At 42.5% G+C, this 22,339-nt stretch overlaps 1 protein-coding gene across 2 annotated transcripts in view; it reads right to left on the bottom strand.

Annotated features, from left to right (window-relative positions):
* Nucleotides 1-22,339, bottom strand: part of FBXL7 (F-box and leucine rich repeat protein 7) — a 188,499-nt gene that overhangs the window by 8,411 nt on the left and 157,749 nt on the right. For both annotated transcript variants that reach the window (XM_013179283.3, XM_066992484.1), the window contains exon 3: nucleotides 1,432-2,043. In XM_013179283.3, coding sequence (XP_013034737.1) covers nucleotides 1,432-2,029 — 598 coding nt within the window. In that variant the 5' untranslated portion in view covers nucleotides 2,030-2,043. The remainder of the gene's footprint in view (nucleotides 1-1,431; nucleotides 2,044-22,339) is intronic.

Here is a 22,339-nt window from a genome sequence, read left to right as displayed (position 1 = left end):
CAGCCTTCCAAGTGATATGTAGCTCCAGGTCCAAATCATAGAGGCATTTACTCCTGATATTGGACACACTTCAACCTGAATATGTTGTAGCAACCCGCAGCTGATGTCTGTATGTACTGACAAAAAGTAATTCAAATGCAAGGTCACTGTGAATAGATTCCCTGGGACAGAATTCCTAATCACCTGTCAACTGCGGACGGCAGTCACAAAAAAGTGAGTAATTCTGATTTGTTGCTGTTTGTTTTATTGCTATCCATGACGTTCTGCCATCCTAGGAAACACTAGATGAAAGAGTTGGACAAATCAGTTAATAAAAAAGAAAGAAATAAAGAAGAAAAAAAACCAACAACCCATAAGTAAATCAGTGTGCACCAGCTGGGCAGTCTTGGAAAAACCAGCTTATCTGGGCACAAATGACTCAACAGCATTGCTTCCTATCCCTGCTTTGCCCTGCTTTGTTGTGTAGCCATCAATACCTCTGCAATGGCAAATCTGGTCTAGCTGATTATGATAAACAGACTATTATTAGACTGATAACAAGGTGATATCACAAAATAAGTATTGAACATTAAATTTACTCTGGTGCTCGGCTTGGGTGCATCCTTTAAATTAAATACCTGTGTATTCACAGAGAGGAAAATGCATGTGGCTGACCTTGGGAAAACAAAACAAAACAAAACAAACAAACAAAACCAAACAAACAAAAAAAAATCTTCTATCCACAGACACATCTGGTAAAAATTGTCTAACACATTTCAGCTGATCTAAACAGCTGCAGTGATATATTGAAACTGTGGTGAAAGAACAAGGAGAAAGTCACTAAGCAAGTGTATACACTATAAAAAAAAAGTCACAGCTAGCTACATCTGGTTAAAATAGGAATGGAAGCAAGAGGACCCTGAAGTTTAGCTAGGGATGACATTTGATATTTTTACCTAGACAAAAGCCTAGGACTGATTCTGAGCTCCTGCTCAAGTCACTCACCAGATTACAGATATACACATCATATATATAGATGATATACATATGTAGAGATGATATCGTCTATATACAAATTATATATATATATATATACACAAAAGATTTTAAAACTTTCGCTCTTGCTCCAATAGCTAGCCTTTACCATGCCACATACTACAGACTGCAACACGGACCCCTGTAAGGCTGCTTTATGCAAACACCTATAAGGAGTACTCCTGCTGTTTGAAGGGATCCTCTCTGTCAGCTGGTCTCCATGAGTCCGCTCAACTGGTGCTGCTGGCATCTGGGGCATGGGGACTGACACGGTGCCTGGCACACCAGCACGGTGGTAGGAGATGAGCACTCCTACCTTGAAAAAGAGTGCAGAAAGGGAAAGAGTGCAGTGTCAGGGAGCAAGGGTTTGACTAGCAGGAGGCGTTTTGATGTCTGTGTTTAAATATTTCCTGTTACCTGACACATCCAGGTGTTCCAGGTTCGGACACAGTGACACAACATCGAAGACCGCCTCATTGGAGATGTTGTAACAGCCGGACACCTCCAGCCTCCTCAGTTCTGGGCAGCACTGGGCAATGGTGTAGAGTCCTCTGTCTGTGAGCCGCCTGCAGCCACTAACAATTACCGTCTCCAACATGAGACATACGTTGGGTGTATCCTGACAAAGCCTCCGGGTCAGCACTTTAAGAGCCCTGTCTACGTTGATCGTCTCGCCGGTCAAGCGTATAGTCCTCCAGAGTCGTGGGTCCCAGGCGAGATTATACCAGCGGCGGCACACGCGGGCACAGCGGCACAGCTGGTTGGTGGGCAGGAAGGAGAAGATCTGGATCATGGAGTGATCAGGCAGTCGGTCTATGTTGGCCTGTTCCTTCTGGTGCTTGGACGCCAGCCGGATGAGGGGATGAGTGAGGCGGGTGGGAGGCGGCGAGTGGACCATGGCAACAGTCTCCCCAGTGACTGAGGATGACGAAGTAGATGAGCCTCGGCCATTCTGGAAACCCTGGGTATTCGGTGGAAATATCAATGCTGGACTGGGCGTGCTGAGCGTCCGCATGCTCAGGTCGGAGTCTGGAAGACAAAACGCAGGGATCAGTAAGCGGCCGGTGGCTGCAGGGCCTATCCCGCTAGCCTGTCTGCTCATGGAGTGAGATGGGCTGTGGGGTTTTGGCAGGGGGGTGAAGCAGTCATTTTTAGCAGGTAGAGTGGGAACACACGCTCCCAGAGCTATCTCCGAGCACGCTCTGAAAACACCATCCCATCCACCCTGGTGCTGCCACACAGCAGTGACAAGCTGCGCTAGCAAAGGGCAGGCTATGGGTCTGAGCCCTGCAGTGAAGAGGAGACGGCAGCACAACACCAGGGATTTTACATCTTTACACCCTCAACTAAACAACACAGGAAACGAGGACAGTTGAATCAGAGGCTTGTTCGGTGGGGAGTATAACCCCCACCTCAGCATATAACCTCAGCAGCACCTGGGAGCTGCTCAGGGAAGAACACCACGGTCCTTTGCCTCTCCGCTCTTCCAGGCATTCAGCGAGAAGCCAGAGAAAAGGGCAGAAGGCAAATGCTGCTTTGCTCAGCACACCTGGGCAGATGGGAAAAACACAACCCCCTGCACGCATCCTCATTGTGTCGTTACAGAAGTTAATTTCTCCTGCACGCAAACGGGGACTCAGCAGTTCAACTGAGAGAGAGCCTGGCAACTGGCTCTTGAGGGGTTTGGCTGTGCTGCTTCTTGCACGGGCACAAAGGCCCAATGGGATAAAGGAACTCCAGTCGGATTTTAAAAAGCAAGCCCAGAAAAGTAAGTGGCAAGGAAACAGCACGCCTGGAAGTTTGTTACAGAGCCTCTGTGCAATATTTACACCATCTTTTTCCTAGTGCTACTGCCAGGTTGAAAGCCGTCAATCCAAAAAACACACAAAACTATTTGCTATTTCTTTACCATCTTGCAGGCACAAAAACGAAGGGCATCTGCTGCTAAGAAAGCTTGCCTTTGATGAAAGTTTATTTCAACAGTTTTTCCTTTCTGCTGACATCGCTGCCTAAGAGTCATTTCCACTCCTGCTCCCAGCTCTTCAGCTATGCAGTGCGACAGCAAGTCACAGACCGGAGAGAACTAGGAGGCATTTCTGACTGTCAAACAAGTGCCATGGGTGATACGTTTAGAGACCCTAGGACATTTCAGCAGTATGTTACACAAAATGCAACCACCGTGTGAAAGATGGATGTTGGCACAGTTCGCTCATTCCCTCTCTGACCTCTCCATACCAATCTCGACAGAAAAGCTTTATGAAGAAAATCACTGTCCAGATGAACACAGGGACCAAAATGCAGCACCCAGCAGAATAACAAGTACCAGATATGGAGTAAGAACAGAGGTTTCACAGCATCAATATTTCCTCCATGCAGCAAATTTTGCTATCACTTCAGTGTTCAGACATTTCAGGGAAGCATGCAAAGCCATCTCCTTCAGTAACACCAGCTCTACAGCTTTGTAACTGTGGCTGTACAGAAATGGGCTAAGCAGGGTGCACCCAGAAATGCACTCAACACACCTACACAAATCTGGGTTTAGGCAGAGTTTTCAAATAAACTAATTTTTAGATGAACTGTATCAACGTTTTACACATGAATTTTCCCATTTGGCTTTTACTTAGTCCAGCACAGGCATGGTCTCACCTCACTTAGCTGCAACAGCAGCAAACAAAGGGTTGCATTTTCACAGTGGGTCTGCAAGGGAGAGATGCACAACTCCTTAGGTGGAGAAACCAAGCGCAAAGTCCATCAGTTTGCCCAAGACCACCTAGTTCAGGTGAAGACAGATCAAAATCATCATCTCACTCTGTGAAGAAAAAACCCATACTACATAGCTCCTTCCCTCTTCCTTTTCTGTATCTTGTTTCACTTAGACAGCAACTCAGTATTTCAGCTAGTGACAGGAAAAAACATTTTTTCTTCAAGGCTTTTGAGTCTATTCTGTGGCTGTGTGGATCTAACCCAGGGATTTGTAAATTTTTGAGTGAGAACCATATCTTAACACAGAGTGGGTTTTGCAGACACTCTGCTCCCCTTTGAGACCTCCTAATACCCCCCTGGCAGCTACAGCAAATAATTGCACGGAGGAGTGTTATTTGGAGAGCGCCTAGTGTACTTTGGTATTTTAAAAATGAGATTTACAGCTGTAGAGGAAAAAAAAAACACACCAGCAGCAGCCAGGCTCCTGCAAACAAGTACTGATTCCGCAGACCACTTAGGCAACAGTCCCCTAGATTAATTCTTGCAAGGCCTTACCATATGTTTGACCTCCCTCACATCACCACCAATGACAATGCCTGAAGTTAAACATGTGCATAAGATGTGGCAGATCTGGAGCCTTTACTTTTTGTTCTTTTCTTCAGATTTTAAGACAAAGAGGCTTCTAATATAAAAGATCATGCTTTTTTTTTTCAAGTGCTGGATGTACTTCCTACTGCTACATAAATTTGGTATTGTGAATTCCTCCCCTTTCCTTTTACTTTTTCATTTGCTTTGGGGTTTATTTTATTGTTGTTTTGTTGTTGTTATTGTTGTTTTTTTTCTTAAAGCAGTATAAAAAGGAGAAACAAACCAATAAAAATAAAACCCGCATGAGAAACACTTGTTTCTACACAGCAAAATAGATAGATAAAAAATCAAAATCAAAAAGTTTCATTTTTTAATGTTTGCTATAAACAATTTCTACTACTGTGAGAATGTGATTACCTCCTGTAAGACAGTCTCCCAGCACAATTTGAAAACATACATTTTTAGTCTGTGACTGTTGAAAACACCAAAAGATCTCTACAGGGTTACATTCTTCCCTATGCTTATACTTAAGTATAAAAAAGCTTTTAATGCTCCATGATGCTCCCCCCTGTGATCAAAGCATCAAGCTAATACGGCTAATCTCCATTCCTTTTGGATCAAAAATGGCATTCCTTCCTCACTCCTTTGCTAACCGTGCATAATCAATACCTTAGACATTCTGGATGCATAATATATTGCTAAAATGTGGTTTTTAACTTAGATCTAGAGCTAAAAAAATGTGACCTTCTGTTTTATGGTAACACTCCGTGCTTGCTTCATGCTCTCCTAATTCTCTCATTAGTATAGCTGTTCCAGATGTGCATCCTGTATTTCCTTTACCTCTAATCCAGAAGGTGCTCCACATGAAATTTGCTCCCCCCACCTTCAGGACATGGACTTCCAAAGGGATACACACACGTGTATGCACGCACCCTCTCCCCCCCACACTTTTTCTTTTTTTCCCCCTGAAATAGCATTGTCATTATGTTTAAACAAGAGAGGTGAGGGAGCATTAGCGGTCTGCTGAGTCTGTAACGCAGTATGCTCCTAGGCGGGAATTTTGCCAGTAGCTTAGCTGAACTCCTTACAGAGGTATTCCCACTTACTGCTCATCGTACACCCCTGAGGGGAAAAGAAAAAATAGCAGGTGAGTTCAGGAGGTTTTTGCCAGTAAAAACTTGGAAAGTTTTTTGCTAGCATTGAAAACTTCAGCAAAACACTTGGTCTATTGTACATTTTCCAGGCTTTTCAAGTATTGTTGGGAGGGACTTCCTGCATATCCGAGCTTCTAAGACTTTTATTCAAATTTTGTTCTTCACCATTTGCTGAGTGCCAGCTAACAGACGGAGCCGGGCCTAGACAGGGCAACCCACTGACCGCATGCCATCAATAAACACCATCCTGCAACTGCAAACGAAGTTACTGATTGCAGTTCTCAGTACAATTGTTCCAGACACATACTGTATACAAGCACATCTTTTCCTGAAAACAGCAACTGTTTAAAAGCCCAAAATTCAGCTTTACATTTTCGTGATCTTCAAAAAAAAAAAAAATGTACAGAGCAGTCCTGTGCTTCCCTCCCTACAACCTCTTCTACCCCTCTTCCTCTCTGATTACCAATGCATTTCTGCAAGATGCTTTTTATTACGGCTTTGTTCAGGCTCTGAAAACTGTTTGTTGATGTAAGAGAAAATTTCTTAACAATCTTTAAAGAAATCTCAAAAGATGCATGCCAAAAACAGAACTATAAAAGCTGACACAGAGGGAGAAAATGCACTGGAGGGAGTTTTCTTATTCCATTAGGAATCTGGTTTATTTCAAAGTTGGTTTTTTTTTTTAGTTCTTTTTTTTTTTTCTTTTTTTTTTTTTTTTTTTTTCCAGTTTGGTTTCCCAATGAGTACGTACGTCTGGGGAAAAGGAGCCTTACCTATATACCACTCAAACCAAGACTAGGTCTTTGTGCATTCTGGCCTTGACAGCAATACACAGTCTCTGATTCCAGAACCAGAGAAAGAAAACAATGTCATGCTTTTGTTAGACCAGCAATGGACACAAACACAGGACACCTGATGTCTGGATCCCAACATGGACTTTTTGAGATTGAACCACTGCCCGTGTTTAAAGTGTGACTCCGTGTAACCACAACTTTCACTAGGGAGCTGTGTGCACCTGTTGTAAAGTGAGTTCTATACCGAGCTCCTCAGACTTACAAAATTAAAATGAAACTTTCAATAAGTATCAACAAAACTTCAAGTCCTTGTCTGACAACTGAAATGCATCCTTCATGTTGATCTGCTGTCACTGCTGAGATTTTTAGCAACACAAAGGAGAGAGTTAAGCCAAAATATGTTTAGGCTCTGAAGAGTCAGTATAGCTGAGAAAACGTAAAAGAAATTGGCATTTTTATCACAACATTAGATGCAAAATAATGTGTGCAAAAAAAAATTTAAGCATAGTACAGACACACCACATACTCTCTTCACCAATAAAAACGGTGCATAAATATTAGCTATTTTACTAAATGCAATGTTGGTACAGACTTCACGTTTTTACTATGGTACCATCACCCTTGCCCATGCCAAAAGTACTTGTTTTACTGAGTGTGTGGAGAGTGGGAGCCTATAGCGGCTGTCAGAGCTGTAGGAACGGGGACATAAGCGACCTGCAGCAGGAACACTATGAGCTGGTTCAACAGGAGACTCCTGAATGTGACAAGACTGATGCCAAACACGGCTGTGTGCGCTTCGAGGAAGAAATCAAAGCATGCAGCTAACACAGCAGGATGCAACAGGGGCGTTTGTGCTCCAGGGCCCTGGGTACGGGGAAGTCCCAGAAAAACAGGAACCTGCAAAAGAGCGTCTTCCACATCCGAAAAGTCCTCACACGTTTCTCTCAGGCTGAGGTACCACCACCGACCTTGCACCCTCCCAGCACCAGAGGCCAGGAGGGCCCGTGATAGCGCCTGTGATAGCGAAGAGGCAGCTGGGACAAAACTCACTGCATGACCTCGCACGAGGCTGCAGAAGTCAAGCCCGCTAGCAAGGGTTGCTCAGCAGAGATACCGACATGATTTTGCAACTTTTTATGACTGAGAATGTACAGAGCGAGAAGCAGGGCTGGATTAGCTCTCCTGAGGTCTCTCTCCAAGAACACTTAAACCGTCTCTGATGTGTATGTCTGCCCTGTTCTTAATTTCCAGGGAAAGCTATAACTCAACTCATTGAGGTGCCTGTTCCAGTGTTGTCACCTTATCGAGTTTCTAAGTTTTTCCTATTACCCAACTCATGCAAGAAGCTGTTTCTTCCCTTCTCCTAGTGCTTGTGAACAAGGAGAGATCTCCACTCGTTCAGCAAGGATTTCTGGCAGGTACTTGCTCAGACTTCAGTTCTTTCCTCCCAGTCACATCACCAACATTGGCAGTGTCTCCTTGTTTCTCCTTTAGACTTTTCCAACCTGTGTGTACATCTCCTAAAGCCCAGTGCTCCAAACTGACCACAGCACTCCAAGTCAACCCCAGCAGTGGCTACGGCAGAGTCCTTCCCTCCTGTATTTCATGGAAATCACATCGTCAACCTTCCAGATTTTAACAGTCTCAGAAGGATGATGCATTCAGTTTGTGATTCAATGCATCGCCCAGATTCCCACATGTCATACAGCTGCCTGGCCAGTTATTTTCTTCTATATACTCTATTCTTCTTCCTCACACCTGTCTCTTTTGAGAGTGGTACTTTTTCTCTCCCCTTAATCTTTAATATTTTCAAGAGCATTTTAAGCCCAGAGCAACCTTCTCAAATTGTGCTCATTTTCAGTTTTCCAAATATATCACATGTTTAGTGTCATAAATTTTAACCCATTCCTCCAGTTTTGTGTGTCTATTTAATTCAAACAGACGGCTTCTGGAGAGGGATGGAAAACCGAGTAAATTATTAAAGAAAACTGTAAGGTATGGCAGGGCAGGTCCCTACAGGGCTCTCTTTGAAACACCATCACAGTCGACAAATATGCAGTGGTAACTATGCAATATGCAATTCCCCTTTGGTGGCCATGTTATGATGATTTCACTTAGTCGGCATTGTTTCCTGGCTCGTTTCCAGCACAGACATGCAAAAGTCTAAATAACCCTGAGATGGGTTATATCTCCCGTTTCCCTCTCATCAGACTATTTATCCTTACTAACACAGAAAATCAGCCTGAAAATGTAAGTAAGATGAAGGGAACAAAAAAACTTCAGCAAAGTTGAAAACTTATTTCTTATCCTGTGAGAACTTGGAGGTCACGCAACTCTCTTTTTGAGAGCAAAGACCTGTGACAAAGCTCGATTTTTCAGTGTAAAAACAAGCAGCATCTGAACTCATGAAGTAATTGCATCCACATGCTCCTGGAAGGAATGGTTCCATGGAACTTAAAATAACCCTTTACAGTTTTTAAAAACCTCCCACAGAATGTAGTAAGAATTTGTACCTATTGTGCAAGACTAAAGACAGTGTTACAAGGCCACGTGGAAGAGGGATACGTTAACTTAGATGTGAAACCACCTCGTAGTAGTTTCTGTGTGACATTTTACACCTTGGATTATACTAGTGTAACTTCCCGTCGATGTTGAGCTCCAGTTTTCTTTAGTCCATAAACTCCTCTAAATACCTTTAGAGACCTGATCTTGCATTCCTGGCATATTCACACTAGATACTTAAAGTCAAACAGCACTGCAAGTGAAATAATCGTTATGGTTTTATTAAGCAAATAATTCTTCCTTACAATGTATTTGTCGAAAGCTGGAACTAATTTGCCACCTATTGATTTTGTCCCTTGCCACTTGGCAACAATTAAATTTATCCCTATGGTTTTGAACAGAGCCAAAAAATATGAAGATTGAGAGAAAAAAAAAGGAAAAAGTAATCTTTCATCATATTAATTTTCATTGTATTAATTCATCATTTTAATTTCTGAAGTCAGAGCATCTTAATTTTGCCTTTGGTACCACCAGTGATACTAGCACATCAGTTCTGAGAAACGGGTTTGTCAGTGTGTCATTTCTGGGAAATAACATAGTGATAGATGGGATGGTGTGTTTTTTCCACGGTCAGTAAATATCTAACCCCAAAATGAATTCCATACATGCTTAAGAACATGCTCTTCTTAAATGCCTTAAGATCAGATACTTTTCTGACTCCTTGCTGTATGCCAGGGAACTCCACCATCAGAGTCAGTCTGTATCTACATCAGTGACAAGTGCAGCCCAAGAAGAGGAGATTTACAGAGCAAAACGGTTACTGCTGAGAACCTGACAGCCACAGGCCTAAGAAGTGGATGTTAGTTTTCAGACATCTAATTTCATCCCCAAACCTGACTGCTCAGTAGGTGTTGTCTCTGGTACTTCGGGTGTTCTGCGGAGCATATTTTTTGCCTTAGTTTCACCTGAAAGTAACTGTGGTCATACACCTGTGGTGGTAACTAAAGATGGTAAGCAAGGACTAAGAGGAGAGTTGTTTCAAAATTGAGTGTCTGACCTACAAAATGCAGATGAGACCACTGGCCAGCAAAGAAGTACCCACCATCCATCTCCTCCCAACCCAGAGTTACCACTTCCCAGCGTAACCCACACCACTTGGAGGAGACACATCCTGTTCCCTGCTAGGTTCTCAGTACTGGATTATCAATGGACTGGTAGGTTCTCAGTACTGGATTATCAATGGACTGGACATGTTGTGTTTCATCGTTCCCCATTTTCAAGATTACCACATCAACAGGGATCCAATTCTTTGCTGTTAAATGCGTTGCTTTAAAATATGCAAAATACAACTGTGGTTAAAATGGAAATAGGCATTTACAAAATCCCAGGCTATAAGGGTTTAGGATAAAATTAGGCAGCAAAAAGATGGCAAGTTTGCTTAACTTCAGTCATACTGAAAAGCCTACCATCCTCTCTCTCTCCACCTGACAAGTTGTTAGGCAGGCATATTTAACCTACAACTCACAGAATCACAGAATCATCTAGGTTGGAAGAGACCTCCAAGATCACCTAGTCCAACCTCTGACCTAACACTAACAAGTCCCCCACTAAACCATATCACTAAGCTCTACATCTAAATGTCTTATAAAGACCTCCAGGCCTGGTGAATACAAAATACCTTTGCAAATCATCCAGAGAACACCCTGGTTCAGTGAAACGGGTTTACAACTATGTTCTGTCTTTCCTTTGAGTTAGTCTGAGATGTTTGAACAACTGCAAGGTCAAGATTTTGTAAGGTAAAACATTTATCTGCCTGCCTGACCAAGCAACATTTACACTTCTGTGTTCCACTTCTTTATGTATTGATCTTCGCTTTTCATTTCAAACCTGCTTTACATGAATATAGATGAGTGCACATTATTCAATACTGGCTCTCAAGCTACAAAGATGTGGCCAGAACCAATCACTTGGAGTGACACTGAGCCGGGGCAAACAGATCCTACTCTGCCTTTGAACGATATGCTGACATTAAGTTCCTGTTGATACAAACAGACCTTTGCAATTTACATGGAAAACTTGAACAAATGCCTCGTGACTCCCAACTTCAAAATGCAGAAATCCAGTCAGCTGTTCCAGTCAGTTGTAGCTGTTCTAATACTTCACTTCTTAAAAATGGGAACATTTAGAATTACGGATTTATCAGTTTCCATTATTACAGAGCAACTTCAAGCCAAGTTGCTGTACATAAGTTTATAGGAGAGAAAGATTTTCAAAAAACTTCAAGTTGCTCACACGGATTAAAACCAAGTAGACCTGCAGAACCTGAAATTCAGTTCTGTAAGATGTGCATTGCTGTAAGTGGAAAATAATATACAAACCAGAGGAATGCTTTCCTTGGGGAACAGCTGACAATAGAAAGATATCCTCACTTTGTTGACAAATCAAGATGACTTGTGTCCACAGTTGGTAACCAAATCTACAGCAGACAAATAATTCTCCAAGAATGACTGTTTCCAGCATAACCACCAAAAGTTAATTCTTTGTGGAACAGAACATTGCTTGTCATAATCAAATACTTGCATTTTAAAAATGCATGACTCTCAGAAATGATGGACTAAAACTAATAGGGGGTCCATGATTTGACCTCCAAAGCTGCAGAAGTACATGATAAACAATAGGATAAACACAAGATGGAACAGTAGCAATATATTTATAACCACAAATTTGTGCTCCTCTCTTAACATTCAACTTTCAACGCTAAAGATTCATTAAATCAATGTAATTTATAATAGTCCAACTATCCTCCCTAAAATAAATTCAGGCTTTGTAAACATAGGCTTAACTGATAATCTGTGAAGAGACAACCCTCCAAATTATGGGACAGAATTGTACACAGCACGAGAAGAGGTCTCTAGATTTAAAGGGGAAAGAGAGAGAGAGAGAGAGAGGAAAAGCAAAGCAAATCCCAACTCGGCTTGGTTCAGCTCAGCTCCCACTAGATTCTCATGTGAGGCACCTACAAAGCACCCAGCCTGTGTCCCAGATGAGGATTCATATGCTAAAGCAGATGAAGCCTCAACCCTCCAGTGCAGTGCAATGAACAGGGACACCTCTCTTCCACTCCACCTCCACATGCCTCTCCCAGCTGGGTTATAGCTAAGGGAGTAATAAAACAAGAATGAAAAATGCTGCTGATGGAAAAGAGAGCACAGCCCTCTCCTGTAAAAACTGCTGGATTAGTTGCTGGATATGTTGTTGCTCGCTCCAAGGTGACCTTATTCAGGTGAAGTCTTTTGAATCCTATAGGAGAATTACACTGAGGTGGTGAGCATTTTCCAGGCTTTTAGGAATCAGAAGTAGCATTTACTCTCAGGACAATGCTTTTGCAAGCTCAAATGGGTGCCACTGAGAGCCCAGCCTAGGTCTCCTGTATGGCCGTGGATTGCAAAAAATCAGCTGAGTTGTGCAGAGTGTAACTGAAGGCTGACCTGAAACACCTGCTCCTGATCAGCTCAGATCTGTTTATACTTCAGTTTCCAAAGTTTATTTTCTTTCCTACAAACGAGATTCCTCCAAAAACACCTGCTAGCATCCTGGCAAGCATTCTCCCATTTTGCGGGCAAATACCTCATTTCTAGGGCCACATCCCTCTCCCTTTTGACATGTGGCCAAACTGCGAAAGCAAAGCTGGTCTCCAGGGCTTTTCGGGGGAATGGTAGAAAGCTCCACTTAATCCAGTTTTATGTTTCTTACAAATCCACAATGCTACCCCTATGCTTTCGGACAAAGGAATAAATTCACAAAGAGCTGGCCAAAGCCAGTTCCCCAAAGCATCAGCTCTGGGACCTTAGTAACAAAAATGCTCTGGATGGGAGGAAAGAAAAGAAATGTAGGTCTCTAAAGCAGAAACCCAGGATACCAGCACTAACTTATCCAACACCTCTCCGCCAAAGACATAGAAACTTAGGATTTTTTATAAAAGACATTTCACATCATAAAAGTACTAAAACGATAGTCAGCAGTCCCCTCTTCTGTTGCACACACATGCGATATTCATACAGTGATGCACTGAGCATGCACATAATGCTTATTCAGAACCACAGGGATTAACATTTTGTTTATGGGAAATTCGGGAGTTAAGCTGGGAAAGAGACGCGGCCACTGGCAGCTTTCTCCTACTAGAAAATGTAGCTGGCTGCAGCCCAAGTGCGCTAAGTTGCGTGGATTCCTGACCACCAGTGCGATGCAGTCCCAGACTATGTCAAAACAGATGGTACTTACAACTGCGAGAGCAGTGCATTAGCCATCCCCTAAACCCAGCCCTGCTGTCTGAGTTCCCACTTGCTGTGTCTGTGACTTGTGATGTATAAATTGTAGATTGCTATTTATATGCACTAGCATATGGTACTCTGACATTTGAGGAGTATCAGATGTACGTACATGTAAATAAATCTAGAATTCTGCACTCTGTATTTATGGCAACTTCAATAACTTCCCAGTCTACTAGAAGCCATAATAAATAGTTGCCTCATTTTGCATAAAATATTAACTGACTGCAATTATTCCTTTTCAATTTAATTTCAATTTACTGAAATGAGACAAACAAAACTGTTCACTGATTGTTTTTATGTTGTTTTGACATCATTAAATCAAAATCAATATGGGGAAAAACCCCTGATGTTTACATCTGCACAATCACTGAAACAGTTATTATTCAAAGCAAGAACTCTAGAAAAAAAAGCATTATTTAAATCCTTCAGCCTCTATCTTTCATATTAACCTAACTGTATCAACCACCATTGCTGACTTCTGGCTTTATATGCAATTCCACATTTATCATCAGATTTAATATGACCAGTTTATAGAGACATCTTAGATATCTACTTTCTTTTACAAAGCCCACAGAAAAGAACCATGCTGAGGAACCTCATCAACTTGTAATACATACTTGAAGGGAGGGTGCAAAGGGGACAGAGGCAGGCTCTGTTCATTGGTGCCCAGTGCCAGGACAAGAGGCAGTGGGCACAAACTGGAACCCAGGAGGTTCGCTCTGAACACCAGGAAGCACTTCTGTGCTGTGCGGGTGATGGAGCACTGGCACAGGTTGCCCAGAAAGGTTGTGAAGCCTCCATCCTTGGAACTCTTTGAAAGTCATCTAGACAAGGTCCTGGGCAAGCAGCTTCACGTGGCCCAGCCTGAGCAGGGGGCTTGGATCAGTTAACCTCCAGAGGTCCCTTCCAACCTCAGCCATTCGGGGATTCTGTGAAATAACTTTAATACGCCTTCTACAAAGAGCAAATGAAGCGAAGTTCCACTTTCAAGCAGGCACTGTATGAACTTTTGCACTGTGATTCCGGTCTTATTCAAATCTGATCTCCCCATCATGGGAGTCTTGCAGAGTTTGGGTTTTCCATTACAGTAACTCTCAAGCTCCAAATTTAACTGGTGCCTAATTTTCCTGTTCAAAAATACCTTTTGTTACTGAGAAAATAAATGATCGCTTTCATCGGTATATGCTATAGCTCAAGCAGGCACGTATTGTCAGCTGATAACACAGCCATTAGTGAGAACTAGCTAAAGGGTACTTGTTCTGCCGTATTTTCCTCCAAACTAGAGAATTCCCTAGAGCTCAATCGTGGATCTTGATACCTGTAGAAAGTATGGGTTTCTTTTTGTGAAAATGCACTGAAAAACTAGTCTACCTCAAAACTTCCAGTAGAAGCCCCACATCTGACAAAAAATATCAGGTTGACTTGAACATAAGGTAAGTTGACCTATAGGTAAAAAATCCTCTCTGTTAAAAAACAAAGAAACAGACAAACTCAACATTACATAGACATTGTCTCCCATAACTTCCTTATCAAAACACTGTTGAAGCACAGACTAGAAGTGAGCAGTAAAGAAGGACTGAAAACCGCCTGAATTGCTGGGTTCAAAGGGGTTCTCGTTGTCATCAATGAGACAAAGTCCAGCCGGAGGCCAGTCACTACTGGTGCACTGGGGCCAATACCATATAACCTCTTCATTAATGACTTGGATAATGGGACAGAGCACACCCTCAGCAAGTTTGTAATGACACAAAGCTGAGAGCAGTGGCTGATACACCTGATAGGTGTGCTGCCATCCAGATGGACCTCGACGGGCTGAGAAATGGGCTGACATGACAAGAACTGCATGAAGTTCAACAAAGCAACACGAAAAGTCCTGCACCTGGGGAGGAATAACCCCATGTACCAGCACTGCCTGGGGGCTGACGGGCTGGAAAGCAGCTTGATAGAAAAGGATTTGGGGGTTGTGGTGGAAACCAAGTTGAACATGAGCCAGCAATGTGCTCTTGCAGGAGAGAAGACTAAAAGCTTCCTGGGCTGCATTAGAGGGGTGTCGCCAGCAGGTGGAGAGGTGATCCTGGCCCTCTGCTCAGCACTGGTGAGGCCACACAAGATGTACTGGACCCAGGTCTGGTCTCCCCAGTACAAGAGAGACATGGAGCTACTTATGAGAGTCCAGCGAAGGGTCAAAAAGATAATTAAAGGACTTGAGCATCTGAGACTTTTAGCTTGGAGAAGAGAAGGCTCAGGGGCATTTCATCACTGTGTATAAATACCTGAAGGGAGGGTGTAAAGAGGATGGAGCCAGACTCTTCTTGGTGATACCCACTGACTGGACAAGAGATAGGGGACATAGAAATACAATAAATTCCCATTTAAAGGAAGATTTTTTAAATTATTATTATTATATTTTTTTAATGGCAAGAGTGGTCAAGCACTGCATCAGAGTGCCCAGAGAGGCATGGAGTCTCCATCCTTGGAGACAGATACTCAAAATCTGACTAGAGAGTGTCCTGGGCAACGTGCTCTTTATTTGACTATGCTTTGAGCAGGGGGTTAGACTCCAGAGGTCCCCTCCAACCTCAACTAGTCTGAGACTGCCAATTCAATTGAACTCATGCAGCCTCTTCTCTTTGAGACCTCACACAGAGGAACAAAATATATCTCATTAAAGCAAATCCAAACCTTATGAAAATATAACAATAAATGTGTTAATTCATAAACATTGCATGAAGAGGTTAGGTAATCTTGACCTGTGCAGCTGAAGATTGAAAAGGACATGCTAATACATACCATTATATACAATGTATTCAGATAAGAGACAGAGGTGATGGAAAGGTTATTGTACTTCAGATGGCATGTAAAAAGGAGCAGTAGCAAAGTTTGAGACTAAGAGAAAACACTATAGTTGAGAGCTAAAAATTATCATAAAACACACAGTTAGGTTAAGGTATAGGCTGCCTGGAATAGCATTTGGGATTGACGTCTTGAGCTTCCCAGGAAACAGTACGATTAAGAAGACAAAAGAAGAACTCATCAACTCATCTATGAAGAAAATTCTGCTTTGTTACTGTTTTGACAAGGTGACCCAAGAACCTTCCCACCCTTTACCATCTTTAAGCCCTGATTTTTCAGTCATCCTTGCCTTTCTAAAACAAATTAGTAAAACTCCACTGAAACAATTTAGTGCATGCTGGCAAGGTGCATAAAAAATAAGGCAAAATAACAGACCATAATCAATGTTTATTTTCAGAAATGAACCTCTGCTACTCTTCCATCAGGTCAGTACAGGGATGCACAACTTTTTCAAGGTCACTTCAGCAAATACTTTACAGATTTTGCACTTATGATTCATTCTATACTGATCAATCTCCATTTTAAAAGAGGATGAAGTTCACTGCAATGTACGTGATCCACAGAAACCCATTAAGCCCTGCTTATGTGGCTTACGTGACTGCTGAACTTCAGTGAAAGTTCCTCAAGAACTTTTTTTCCTATAATATGATGAATACACCGAAGATAACTTATAACTTTAGTTTGAAAGACAGCATTTACTGGCATCAGTTCTGGGACTCCTGAGTAGCACATATCATTGTTAATCTTCCTCCTCAGTGCAGAAAAAGTACTATATTCTCCCCCTCCATTGCTTTGTGGTAAAGGTAGAGCTGAGGCTAAAGACTTCTTGGTTGGATGGATTATTTTAAGCTTGCGGACAAGGACTACTTACATTGCTAAATTTGCACTGAAGTCCCAGGAAATTCTAAGAGAGGCTCCCTTCAGTTCAAACAGTACTCTTCCTGTGAGAGAGACTTCAGAAGTCATGCTGATTGACACGAACCACAGGTGAAAGTTGCGCTCTGTTCAGCTGCACAGAGAGCAAAACAGTGCCCTACTGACACAGCACTATTACATTTAAGCAGTAAAGTCATGACAGGGTTGTATTTACAGGATGTGTGATGTAAATTAAGGTGTATGTGATGAGCCTCAGGTTCTATGTAAGGCATTTGATACTGTGCTACAGTTGCACTAGGTACTGAAGTTTCAGGACAACTATAGTAATTCCTTCTCAGTTGCAAAAGACTTCAAGAAAAAGACTTGCACAACGAAGAAATCATATAAAAATGTATTTCTAGCATTTTTTCAGTATAATTTGGAAACATGGAGCACAGCCAACAAAGAGAGATCAGTCAGGCACATTTTAAAACTTCTAATGAGGAGGTTGAAAGAGTTTATAATAGGAAATGTTTTAGGGACCCACAGTGACTTCACATTTTCCAGCTCACTGGATTTACAAGCAAAGAGGCTGATACTGCAGTATCTGGATGCTGAGTACTTGCTAAGATGTGCAGAGTCCCCTGCACTACCAGAGACTACCATAAGGTTACAGCAGTCAGCATTTCAGAGGATCACAACTCCCCCACCCACACTAACTCTGAAGCACTCCCGCCTTGGTTCACTCTCTCTGTTCTATTTGTGGCGGAGAGTCTTTTCCTGCTAACATCAGTAATTGCCTGGAAAGTATTCCCCTCATTTCATTATGCTGAGCTACACTCCGCTAATGCTGTATTCGTGACTATTTATAGCGTGCCCCATGTATAGTAACATGTCACTGTGAAAGTGTCAGTATGAGAAACACCGATTTAAGAAACGAGATTGCTAACACTGGTCCACTAAGCTACTACGATGCAGATGAAAAGTTACAGTGATTACCTACTTGTTCCTTCATTTTAATTCCATTTACAGAAAGTGTGAGCCATAGACAATGCAGTGATAATACTGGTATTACACACAGTTCAGGAAAATACTTGTGTAGCCCTGAGGGTGATTCAAGAACTACTACAAAATTGTAGTCTTTCACTATTTAGTCTTATCTAGTTTGGAAGAAAGCACAATCTGTTGCCATCTCCTCGTTACTCTCTAGTTTGTGGGTATGGATGTCTGCACCAGAAGCCATCTCTCTTGTTCACTTTGGCTTCACTGTTTTGACACTCGACATGGAAGGAGATGGCGGTGGCAGGGGCGCTACTCCTTCTGAAGGAGGACGTTTTCACTGACAGGAGTGCTGATGGCAGCTTGTGTCTGACAGAGGTCTCTGCAGCACAGAATTCCTTCCATCTCAATTTTGTGCTCTTTTGAGCAATCTCAGGAGTTGAACTCTCCCCAGAAGCATCTCAGTACCACATGAAATGGGCCTTCTGTTCACTACCTGCTGAAATCAGATGACTGTACCTCAACCTGGAGTTGGAAAACAAGCTATCAATGGTCACAGAACTTCTCTGCACATAGGTTTTGTAGTATTTGAATTCTGCCAGCACAATGTCAGGTTGTGGTTTAACTGCATAAACCCGTAGCATGAAAGTAGTTCACACCTCACAGAAGGGTGCCTGCCGCAGGGCCCGCACCAGCAGCAAGCAAGGCCAATGGTCAGACAGCCTGTTCAGCTCACTGGGAGCTTTCCCTGTATCGAACAAAACCCCATCTCAACCATCCTGCCTTTTCAAGGAAAACACCTCATGAGGCTTTAATTTTATTGAAATGAGGTGACAAATGCATGTTTCTGAATTGATATTTGACTCACAAGGCGTTTACAGTGAATGGCCTCCATTGATTTAGAAACCTCTATTTCATAAACACTGAAGGAGAGAAGCCTACGTTCCCAAGTGATCTGCTGCATTATAAAATAGCCAGAAGCCATTTGAAAACCACACAATGAGAAAAGGCACCAGAGAGGTGCACAGTGCCCCTGCTCTGAGGGCTGATTATTGGGCATGGACCTGAGCTTTTCCTTCCTCCGAAACAAAGGTGTGATGCCTGCCTTGGGACTGAGCCCTGGTCCCAGCACACCCCGGCCAGTCGGTCGTTTCTCTTCATTACTCTTTGTATCTACAGCACTCACTGGTGGCGTGATGGAGCCTTCTGTACCGAGTATGACAAGCTTCATGCACGTGCAGCAGTATTTGGGGAACAACTGAGGCAGAGTAAGTTATTTTAGCTGACACTAGTGGTGCTGATCCCTGATGCAGAGTTCACTGACTGCTGATTAACTTCATGTCTTTACTCAGTTCATGTATTTTAAGCTGAAATTAGGATGAAAGCAGTTTATTAATGCAAGCTCCGCAGTGGCTGCACAGTCCAGCTCTCCAGCAGGGAGTCACAACCTTGGTATAATCTAACTATCTCTCCAGACATCTATGTATATTATTTCCATATAAAGCTATATTCGGCTGTATTTATAGGCAGATCACTACGATTACAGATGGCCAGTAATAAAACAGCGGTTCTGAATTTTCTTACTAAGTATAGAAAGTACTGGAAGCCACAGAGGTGCTATGACTGAATGAAAAGCTTACCTTTCATTTATAGAAGTGTGCACCAGGGGAAACTTAATATTATATAACTACTATGGCTAGAAAACCAAATTAAAGACAATTAGATATATTGAAATATCTTGCGAGGGAGAGGTAGGTGTCAAAATCCTTATGAGGATATTCCAATCTCTCAATTTCAACAGAATGATTTTGCGCTATTAGCTTTATCTCTTTTTTTTTTTTTTTTTTTGGTCTCAAAATACTTATGATCAAGAATTGGCATGCTACAATAGAAAAGTTTCTTTGTAGAATTATAAAAGAAAATGAACCAGAGGTACACTGGAAATGACGATTTGAAGCTTTAGGTTTAATTTAGCTTATTATGGTAAAATGAATCAAAAATTAATTAGATAAGCCACAGAATATTTTTCTGACAAGAATTTGATAGATCTTTACAACAAGGGGCACTTACATAGGTTTCATCTATGTAAAATGAAAAGGAGACACTTTTCCACAGCACTGCCCAAAGAACAGATATTCCCTGTAAAACTTTTAGGAGACTCCAAGTACAGAAATATTGTAACTGTAAATTTACACCATGAACAGAACAGCTTCCAGGGTGTGTCCAGCGCAGCTCCTTCCAACTCAGCCAGGCAACTAACCATGCCACCATCTTTTCCAGGTTCCTACCCATGTTTTAACTGAATTCTCCCATATTAATCTCCCCTTTCATCAGAGCAGCACAAGTAAAGGGCCAAGAAACTAAAAATGATCTCAGGTAGCATCTGGTCCTCACCTGAGCTCCAGTGCCACCAGCAGGGGATACACAAATGCAGGACCAGAACTTCCCATCACAGGAAATACAGAACCAGGGACGGCTGCAGACAGCTTAGCTACTGTTGTGGAAGACATGCTGCAGAAATGGGACACGTTCCCAAATTATGGAAAGCATAGTGGTTTCTGAGGATAACACACAATGAGCTGGCTTCATTATGAGGGTATAAAAGTGCTGCCATTTCACTCATTTCCCTTTTGTAATCCCTCTCTGTCCGAACTCACAACTCCACTGCACAATACAATGTCAAAAATGTCTTACAGATAATGACGAGTGGAGCCAGAGGACTAAGCCAGACGTTTATTCTTATGTTTTATCCAGTGCAAAATGGATTCGGAAATTCAGTTTATTCTTAGTTGTATATTTTAAAGTAAGCTGCTGTAACTATTACACTAACCTACAAGGAATTCAGATGCTGTTGGCTGTCTCGGCAACCTTGATGTAAATTTATATTCTGCTTCTTTCAAAAGGCTGTATCCAAAAAAACACTGCATCGACATTCCTCATATATGTTGCAAAGACTTACCCCAGCACGTGCTTTGACATTCAGGCATAATTTTATGATTCAGGGTGGTTGAGAACTTAGGTAAGAGACCTGATGCTTCTGCATCTGACAGATTCAGCACTTGAAGAAAGTAAGTTGCTTGTCTTCCTTTGACAGCTGACCAGGACACCTTCACAGCTTGGCTTCATGCTCCCCGCTAACGCACTCACATCAGCATTCTCCAACTGCAGCAGCCAGCCAGGGCTGAGGGTCTCCCAAAGCACCCAGCAGGGCTGAGTGGCCTCTTCTGCAGCTGGCACTTACGTGCTCCTTGTAATGTGGGAGGAACAATGTAGCCCCAGTGCACTTTGAGAAATCTAAGCTCTCGAAGCCAGCTGATGGGCACCTAAATGGTATCAATTATCTCCAAGTCCTCCACAGTATGTATTGCCTCATGCATTCCCCACCACAGCTTCGGCAGCTTACTTCAATCACATCGAATTAGTGAAACCAATAGTCACTCGGTAGCCTGAGGAGCAGCCCTCAGATGGGAAGCACAGGCTGGGCTCAAAAGAGATCTGTTTCCTTGCAATTGTGCATTCTGGTGCCATGGTGCCAAGGCAAGTGAGGCTCACAGAGCTGAAGAAAGATTTTTTCTCACCAGAGTGCCATAGGTATGACTACATGGGTCCCACCAACCTGACTGTGTCAGCTGTCTCCTGAAAGAAAGGTAGAACATGACATATTGGAAACCACAGTTAACGCATTTAACACTTGTGCTCAGCCTGCTATGCTTCTTTCTCTGTGCATCTCTATGCATCTATTCTTAGCATTTAGCTGCTACTGCTGAGATGCAATCTGTTGTTTCCCAACACCAGCAGTAAAACCAGCGCAGCTGGAGCTGGGCATAACTTGCCTACCATCAGGAGCAGTAGTTGCAGCAGCTAAAATCTGAATATACAGATATAAAGTGCTTTAGTTTGAAGGAAAAAAGCAGATTGTAGATGCTTGGGAAAGAAGCTGATGCATAATACAGCACCAACTTCTCAAAAGCATAACGTTAGAGATGCTAACACACTTAAAATACAGCCCTCTGGACACACCATAGTACATGTAAAGCTATGCAGCTTGCAAGCAACTCAGAAAAACCCGGGAACCCTAAGGCTCATTATTTGATGTACGGGAGATTTTCAGCTCCAGCTCTGTTCACCTGCATGGCCGAATACATCCAAGATTAGACGTGATATGAAGATCCTGCTAGTAATTCAATACTCATGAACAGTCTTCCTCTTGTACAGACTTTGTTAACACTCACTCATGACCTGTTTCAAAACCTTATCAAGAAAGACTAAATGCCATTTTTAAAAGATGAGAAATCGAAACAGGCAAACTGACCTAAACCACGGAGTTATCTAGTGTCAGGGGCCTGTGGTGAGAAGGCCAACTCATAGCTTTTACTACTGGTTTCCACCATCTGGCCAAACATGACACATTTAAGTTTTTTATATATTGTACTATAAACACATACTAAATTTAACTTTTGTATATGAGCCTTACACCTGCAAAATCCAAAGCACGGAGCTGCGCGTAGTAACAGAGATTTACCATCCGCGGGAGGGTTTGTCTGTG

Source organism: Anser cygnoides, chromosome 2 (assembly GCF_040182565.1).
Source record: "Anser cygnoides isolate HZ-2024a breed goose chromosome 2, Taihu_goose_T2T_genome, whole genome shotgun sequence".
In the NCBI taxonomy this organism is placed as follows: Eukaryota; Metazoa; Chordata; class Aves; order Anseriformes; family Anatidae; genus Anser; species Anser cygnoides.
Note: the sequence above shows the minus strand (reverse complement) of the source record. Positions and strands in the feature narration are given on the sequence as shown.